Source organism: Pistacia vera, unplaced genomic scaffold, assembly GCF_008641045.1.
Source record: "Pistacia vera cultivar Batoury unplaced genomic scaffold, PisVer_v2 Contig427, whole genome shotgun sequence".
NCBI lineage: Eukaryota > Viridiplantae > Streptophyta > Magnoliopsida > Sapindales > Anacardiaceae > Pistacia > Pistacia vera.
The window spans coordinates 171,448-180,826 of NW_022196254.1; the positions used below are offsets into that span (position 1 = coordinate 171,448).

General features: G+C 35.7%; 1 protein-coding gene across 1 annotated transcript; it reads left to right on the plus strand.

Annotated features, from left to right (window-relative positions):
- The first annotated feature begins 6,468 nt into the window (after positions 1-6,468).
- LOC116143246 (NDR1/HIN1-like protein 13) lies at positions 6,469-7,579 on the plus strand. Its single transcript, XM_031428697.1, has one exon. The coding sequence runs from the start codon at positions 6,661-6,663 to the stop codon at positions 7,414-7,416; it is 756 nt and encodes a 251-aa protein (XP_031284557.1). The 5' UTR covers positions 6,469-6,660; the 3' UTR covers positions 7,417-7,579.
- Positions 7,580-9,379: the final 1,800 nt, after the last annotated feature.

Genomic DNA, 9,379 nt, shown 5'->3' on the forward strand with positions numbered 1-9,379 from the left:
ATTGCCCCACTCAGCATGCCCCAACGTGTAGCTACGTTGTGTGTGCGCTGCAATAGCTTTTCCTCCTGCTAGCGATCGTTTTTTTGATTGCCTCTGTTCATTGGCGAGAAATTAAGTGCCGGAGCGAGAGGGGCCGACGATTGGTGATGCAAAAGGATAGGGGTGACGTCTACCCTTTTTTACAACGAAATTTACTAACGAAATAATAATTTGGATAGTAAAATGGTATTTTAAATGTCCATGGGTGGGACAGTGTTACTAGACTATTATTTAGATGGGAAAAAGTAGTTTACTCTTAAATAAACTATATAGTTGGGCTTTATATAGGGGAAACATTGAATTAAAGAGGATGGATGTATAATTGCGGTGGCTTTTGTAATTGGGTAGCTATATTAAAATGTCATAAGAAGCTTTACCTGTGGAATAATATTACACATACATCATTCTCATATAATATTATGTGACAAGATATGATTTGGTGAAAGTTTAATTTTAACTTTAAATTAGCCAATTATATTTTGCCACATAATATTGTATGAAAAATGTTGTATAAAAATTATGTATGTATAGTATTACTCTTACTTGTGATAGATACCAAATATTAGGTCATCAAATGAATAATGGTTTAACATTTTATTTCTGATGATTATGATTCAGCCGCAAAGGGAGTGCATATATGCCATTACATTTGTACCCTTATATTATCTCTTGAATCACAATAAGATGATAGTTGATGATATGTTTAGAATAATAATCAAGGTCTATCCACCGATATGATATTCTTGACATATTTATCATTATACTGTTGTCATTTTAATGGAGGATGATACGAGGACTTGGGTTTTTGTACGAGGATGTGGACATTTTTTTTTTGTATTTTTTTTTTTGGTAATTGAGGTGTTGGACCAGTTTATGTAACCTAACTAATTTTTGGAGTCTATGAAACACTCAACAAGTTCAAAAGAATATAAACATAATGTTATTGATAAATGACCCTCAGATTGAATTTAGAAATTCAAGGAAATGAACAAACTAAATTAACTGTCAAACCAGCCCCTAAGGTTGATTGGACACGCCTTAGTGCAAATTATAATTTACAAATAAGTACCTAAAATAACAATTCAATATAAATAATATATCCTAATTCTTAATCATTTGTTTAATATTCATAGTAAGTAATAAATGTATCATGGTAATTAAGGAATTAAAGAGAATGTATTAACAAAAAGCTTCAATTACTAATAATCTTTGACAAATCATGTACCAAAAACAATGGTCCACAATGACACTTTCACGTGCTGTCAACAACAAAACAACGTCGTTTCACGAAAAAAACAAACAGCCTAACAAAACAATGACCTCGTAGACACATCAACCCACAAAAAAATAAAAAGTTTGCAAAAGGACATTGGGAGTCTCAGGAAAGCGAAGAAAAAAGTAAAAGAAGAAATGCAGAGACACAGAGAGCCAAAACACGCCGAGACTTGAGAGTAGTTTTAACATAGACAAAAGTAAAGTTACTTGAGAAAGCAAAGAGAAATGGTTGTTAATGGTCAAACAACAGCTTGGGAGAGGAAAGAAAAACTCGTTATGGGGAGGAGTATTTCTGTTGGGCTCTTCTTCATCTTGATTACTCCAAAGTTCTCTTTTTACCCAGAACACCACTTTTTGCTGATATGCGCATTTCTTGGTACTTTATCTATTCTCTTTATTACAAATGCATAACTCTTTCTGTAGTGATGTTATTTTGATATCTGGGTATCTGACAGGAGTGCCAACACCGTGAATGATCACAAATTTTCCCTTTTTGATTGTGGGTGTTATGGGGTTTGTTCTCACTCTCCAGGAAGCTTTTTAACATCAGGTTTATATTATATTGGTTCGTTTTGTTAGAGTGTTTTCGTTGAACTTTGTGATGGTGTTGATGGATTTGTTTATGGTGTTGTGTCTGGAATGGGTTTGTGGTACAGTTGCCGAGGAGAGGTTTGGGGTTGGGCTCTATTCTAGCAGGAATAGCAGCTGTGGCTTTGGTTCTGTTTATATCATCTTATGCCTGATGATGATAGGGCAATGTGGGACAAATTGCCGGTTAGAACTACAATTCCATGATATATCTCTATTAAGATGCTTATTTGAATCTTGATATTACTTTTGCTATTAGAAAATGTAGGGGAACGAAAGGAATTATAAAACAAGAATTTCTCTGCATTTAATAGTTAATTACGGTTTTGAAGGTGTAACACTATGCTTTCTCACAAGTTTTCATTATGTGACTGCATGAAATTATTTTTTAAATTCTTTAAAAGTAAAGTGATAGAAGTTTGCTCAATAACAATTGGAGGCATTGTTTTTTTTTTTAATTTTACTCTTTGGATGTGTTTTCTTGTGCATTTCTAATTGCAGATATGATGCATATTCCTCCTGTCTCAAGTTTTCTTGTTGAGAGAGTGGGGGAGAAGATGGACTAAGTTGTTTGATTGCACTCATTTCAGTTGCTTTCTTAGTATGATTTATGCAAGGTTGATTCTCGATTCTAGATTTTTGCTAATCACTTTGTATTCTGCTTTGGGACTTGTTTGCTGAAATATTCATAAGGGTTTGTTGAAAAGTGTTGCTAGTGGTTGCAGAACATTTAATGATTTTCGGTTGTGCATGACGTTCCAGCTGATTCCATGCATAGCCATTCCGGCTATGGCATTTTTGTTCCCACCCAAATATACTCACTCAAGATATTGGCTCTATGCAGCAGGTATTTCACGTCCTTGATTGTTTATTTAAATTTGTTTTATCTATATGTCAAAGAAGAGATCTTTTGTTAAGCTGACTTCAGTCCTTTTATGGTTAGTGCAAACATTTGTGGTCCAAATATAATTAAATGGGTTGTGTCATTTATAGGCTTGAGCAAGGTTGATCTATAAGGCTTGAGCAAGGTTTGATCTTGAATTTGTTGTACCTCTACCTGTGAGGGAATTTTGATTGAGTTGAAGATCAAAGCTATCTTTGGAAGATTCAGAGTTATCAAACATTCCCACTTGAACTTTTCTTTGAACCGATGTTCATTTCTGTGAAGTTCACAAGATATGTATCATTTTTCAGACACAACTAAACCATGAGAGGGATTTACTGATGTGGATCAAGTAGTCGAAAGAGTTTAGAAGATCCATGATGATTTTTGTTTCCACTATGTTTTCTTTATTTTACTTCTTAAACGTAATTATATCAGTCCATTAGTTTGTCACAGATGCATAATTTGAAAGTATTAAGTAGTTATAACATTGTGAAATTTTATTTTGCTTTTAATTTATTAGTCATGCATTCTCTGCTGCAGGAGTTCACCTCCTAGCAAGATTTGAAGCTGTCGCTGACAGGAAAAATATATGCAAATCATTACATTATCAGCGGACATTCCATGGAGAATTGTGTCGGCAGTGTCCCTGTCTGCTTTCAATCATGCTCTTGTTAGAAATACAAGATTTCAAAGGTATTTGAGAATCTCAGTTCATTTTTAAACTATATGGGGAAATTATATTCTAGAATCTAGAATTCATTTGATTTACATGTATATTGTATACGTGTGTGCTTGTTTCACTCTGTATAATTCTTATACCTTAAGAGGAGAGGTGAAGGATTTCTTTATTCTTATTTGTCTGAGGATTATAACAGATTAGGTGACTATAAGAGCGTCCATGAAGTTGAGAAAGAAGCATTCCCATGCGATAGTTATCAGGTGCCCCAGCATACAAGGAAATCATCGTGGGAAGCAACAGGTTATTCATAATAGATTTTGTTACCAGTGAAGATTTAGATTCTGATGTAAACTCTATTTGTACCAAAACTCAAATTACTTAGTGAAGATGAAATAGAATCTGTTGGTTGTATCCTCTCTATTATTATTATATTTTTTGGGATGATCTGTCTTTCATATGGTAGTTTTACTACCGGCTTACAAGATTCTGCCATTTCGAGGCGTGATTTAGCTGAAATTATTGCAAAATATCTGGAAGTGTTGCTTGTTTTATAATTGTGTTAAATGAATGTTTGCCATGTAAATTCGCTTCCATGCTAGCAGGTGAGGGCCCTGTGATTGCTCCAACCTTAGTGATTGTACAAGTCTTGGCATGGTAGAAGTATGAGAACAGAGCACAGGCCATGAACATGGATGTCCTTAACCTTATTCTCCATGTGTTGAGAGTTCAATGCTCACCTATGCTGTTGGTCCAAACATTGCAAAGGGGTGCAATACTGCTTGAAATTTGCAGTAGTATATTTCATAATTATCCAGGCATCCGAGGAAGTATGAGAACAAAAAGTATCAATTTTAAATGCCATATGGTTGTCAAACATTTTTACATAGCATGTCTTCACATATGCTGTTTGCTCTGGAAATTTTTTATTATAGCGGCATAATGCATAATTATATTATTGCGGTTTTTTATGCTTGTACTTCTGTCAAGTAAAGAAAGGCATTGCTATTCACATGCAACAGCATGTGCATGGCATGGCTAAAACATGCTGTGTTCCACCGTAATCATTGATGGTGTAATATCATCAGAATCTGATTTAAGTTGCTTTAGTCAACCAAAATGTAGAATAACTGGAAATCAACTTCGGATATCATGATGTGAACTTTATATAATAGTGTTTTGATGCTTACAAATCAATATAACTACTATCAGGTGGGTAATGAAGATGGATATGTGCGCATCATTTCCAGTGGATTAAATGACAGAAAATCGATGTGATTAGAAGTGTCTTGTTTCTGTTGTGTTCATTGTGTAGTGACTAGACATTGCTGTCTTCAGTGTAGTACTTTGTCATGGAGATATGTAAGACAGTTGCCTGTCTTGTTTCTTTTTGTTGCCTTGTTGGCTTAGGTAGAACCGTAGAAGTGTGTTGCCTTTCTTTTCATCAGGAAATTTGGAAGGTTACCAAATTATTCCTTGCCCTCTGTCAAAGTAAGGTGTTGATGACAATAAACACACCACAACATATGGATGACCTAGTGGTAAAGAGTAAAGAGGTTCAGGGTTTAAGTTCGAGGTTCCTCCAGACATTAATAGAGGTAACCACTAAAAGGATTTATCGACTGTTAACTTCAAAGTCCCAGAAGAATAATTAGGGTGCGGTCAAACTGACCCCAATACTGACCCTTAATCTAGGTTAAAATACATCATGAGTAAATATAAAACGCATTGTTACTTTTACTGGTACATAATATGAGGGTTCGAGCAAGATACATTACACGCACACATCACAGGGAATTGACAGAATTTAACAAGTGTTTAGTACACAATGAAGAAGGAAGCTTAATGTAAATAACTATAGTGGGTAGAAAAGAATGGATGTAATGCGTATTGTTTTGAGTATTAAATGGGGTATCCTGACTTTGTTTAGTGGGGATTATTGTACTGTCCACTCAGTCAGTCTCAATTTTCTAGGAGGGTGTCGGTGTGCCCTGTGGATGAAGCATGAGGGAGTCTCATTTCTCTACAAATGATGTACTTGTAATGATGAGGGGGACCTATAACCATTAGACGAAAGTTGTTGGTTGCCTTTGAGCTTAAATCTTATTGACCTTAATCAATGATTAATTAAGAGAAGGAAATGATCCTCCAACCTCGAAAGCAGCGTTAATTAATAACGAAGCACTATTAGTCCATAACATATATTGACTTAAGATTCAAGTCGAAGTTAGCGACTGGGAGTACGTAATAATTACCTTGACCAACCTGCCCATTTCGAAATGAAATCAAACCGAGTAAATGACTCTTTTCCATCCTAATAATTGTTTAATAATATTTTTCAATAATAAATTTTTAAAATATTATTTTATTATTTAAATTTATATTTTGATTTTAATTTCAACGTAGTTAACATTCTTTTTTTCAATCATCTTTCATCAAAATCCTTCAAATCCTATTTTGATCAATCTCATCGTTAGCAATCAAATGATTATAATTTATATAACTGTTTTTCTCTAATCAAATTTTGATTAGTTCTAATAACTAAAATATTTATCGGTCTTCTCTTTTTTAGAATCTTAATAATTTAAACTAAATTTTTACTTTTTCTTTATCACTAAAATATAAACGTGAATAATAAAATAATATCCTATAAGTCATTAAACCATTATTTATCTAGAAAAAAAGACATGAACTCAGTCAAACTACTACCGAGTGTCGTCGGTGGGATACTGCGCTGCCCTTTCTCTAGGGGCAGGTACCATATTTTTCTTAAAACTTCCTGAATCCCAATAATTAAATTAAATTTCTCTTAAAACGTTCAAAAAGTTCAGCAATTAACAGAGTTAAAATCAGGGTTCTCTTAATAAAAAATTATACTAAAGGATGGAGCCCACGTTGTCTGACAATTCACAAGATGTAATAAACAAGAATTAAGTTAAGTACGTGTTCGAGAGATGAGAAACTTGGCTTGGCATAAAAGTTAATAAAAAGTGAAATTACATCGCAAAGAGTGAAACTGAAACTGGGAAAAAAAAAGAAAAAAAAAAAGAAGAAGAAGAGAGATTCCAAATTTGGTGAGGTGTAGGCATCCCTTTTGGGTGGCGACGATTACCTCTCTCCCACTTACTCTCTTTACATACAATCCACAATCTTTCTCTTTCTCCCCCATCTTCTTCCTAAACTCAAATCACAAATAATGTCTGACAGAGTTTTCCCTTCTTCCAAACCCGCCACCAATGGCACCACCGCACCCGCCACCAAGCCACCCCTTCGCCATCCATACCGTTCGCAACCCCACCACCGACGACACCGTACCCACCGCAACTACTGTTGTTGTTGCTGCTTTTGGACCATTCTCATCCTCCTTATCCTCGCTCTAATTATAGCAATTGCTGGCACTGCTCTTTATGTCCTCTACCGCCCTCAACGCCCCGCTTTCTCCATCCCTTCACTCCGTGTCCACCGACTCAATCTCACCACCACCTCCGACTCCTCCTCTAATCATCTCTCTACTCTTTTCAACTTCACTGTCACCTCCAAAAACCCTAACTCCCATCTCACTTACTTTTATGAACCATTTGATATCTCATTTTTTTCATCCAACGACGTCTTCTTGGGTAACGGTACTATACCTGCTTTCACATCCCCGACTAAAAACCAAACGGTTTTCAAGAACGTCATCGTTTCTGGGTCGAATGAGCTTGATACGGATTCTGTAACTTCATTGAAATCGGATCTGAAGAAAAAGAGTGGGGTTCCTTTGAAAATCGTGCTGGACACTAAAGTGAAAGTGAAAGCAGGGAAGCTGAACAGCAAGAAGATTGGAATCAGAGTTACGTGTGAGGAGTTCAAAGGGGTAGTACCGAAAGGTAAGTCGCCATCGGTGGCTACTTCTAATAAATCTAAGTGTAAGGTTGATCTTCGAATCAAGATCTGGAAATGGACTTTCTAGTCTAGTTATATTTTAACTATCTCTGTTTGGTGTTTTTTTTTTTTTTTTTTTTTGATATAAATACATATATTATTTTGTTCTGTCAATTGTTGAAGAGTGTTAAAAGAAGAATTAAGGGGTTGAGAAATGGTAGTAAAGTAAGTTGTTTCACTGATTTTGAAAATATTGATGATGATTTTCTGTGCTATAATTATTGTGACACAAGTGTTTCTCATCTTCGTTTCACTTTGTTATGTGTTATTGAGAATTACTATACAATTAGAAAATAAGTTTTATTTATGATTTTGAATATCCATTAATTGAATGGAGGAGATGACACAGTCACAGCCACTGAAATCTCAACCATAATTAGGTAGTAATGGGTAAGTGGAGTAATGAATGATGGAATTGGAGAGATAATTGAAGTGCATCTTTTCAATTAGGAAGTTATGATTATGAGTGGTAGGGTTTGTTGATTGTTGATAATTTTTGTTGTAATAGTAGTCAAGTACCTGAATCATATCCAGTGCTTTCTTTCACTTTCTGTTTATGTTTATGTTTAGAATTGAAAAAAAAAAAAGGTAAAAAAGGACCCTCGAGAATTAAGTTGGGATAATTAATGGGAATTTGGAGTGGGTGTGAGATAAAAATTAATATGAAAGGGGAAGAGTATTGGATCTGAGAGAATTAGAAAACAGAAGTAACATGGGACAGGTAGGCAAAGCAATGTTATGAAATCAATATGAAAGCAAATCCTCTTCTCACTGGGTTAATGTGAAGGTAGGTCCATTTCAATTAATAAAGTTTTGTCTTCTTTTGCGTGCATCTTACTCTCCTTAATCATAAATCTATTCCCATCATCTACCTAATTAAGTGAAAGAGTAAATGACATGTTTCCACCCACGGTTTAGCGAAATGGCAAGTTCCCACGTTTCATAAATTATAGATTTCCCCTCTTATTTTCATAAATTATAGATTTTCACCTTTAAAATAATACTGTTTCGTTTCTTTTAACAATTAAAGACTATAATCGTTATTGACTATAATTTGAAATTAAAATATCAAAATTATACAATAATGGCAAGGAGGAACCGGAGATCGTTGGCTAGATGCGGTTCGACTAGAATAACACCTGGCAAAGTGTGATTTGGCTTGAATCACACGTGGCCAAGTGCGATTTCGATTGAATTGCACAAAATCCTCCACCCCCAATAATGAAACAACCACAAGGCTCGAAATCAACAATAAAACAACCTTAAACACAAACATCAATCAAATCAAATTCAATTCATCATTAAAGCGAAACCTTAAGAAGTGGGGCGGCGATTGGAGGGCAAACAGGGTTGAGGTTGTTTGGGGTTTTGGAGAGGAGGTGTCGATGATGCGATTAGTGGTGTGAGGGGTGATTTTCGATGACAAGATCAATCAAAAAGGCTTGAGGTGTGCAAATCAAACCAAGGGTGGTGACTGGCGAAAGGTGACGCAAATAGGTGTGAGGTGGTAGGGGTTTTGGTGAGGGGGTTGCGTGGAGTATGTTGGTGGTGTTAGGGAAGGTCAATGACACTGAAAATATGTCGATTTGGCTTGGGTCGATAGTCACGTCTTGGAAAAAGGCCCTAATCCAACTAGATCTTGGACAATTAGGCTGGGAAGTGGCTCAAATGATAAAAAGGGTGAAGACTTATGTATTGTCGAGGGTTTAGGTTTCCCTTGAAGGAGCTGATGCAACCAATCGTAGAACTTTGAGGGTTCTTGTTCACGATAATATAGGCCTTGACAGCATGCTTATTGATTGTTGTTTGTGTGCCTGCTGTTTGCATGTGTTGATGGTGTGGATTTAGGTTTATTTGCTTGTGTTGTGTTGGGTTGACTTACTTCACAATGGGTGTTGTTTTGGAGAGGTGATGGGGGCTTGTGGGTATTGCTTTGTAGGTGGCCCGGCTGTGGTGGTGGTTTGGAATGAGATGGTTCAAGGGCAGTTTGG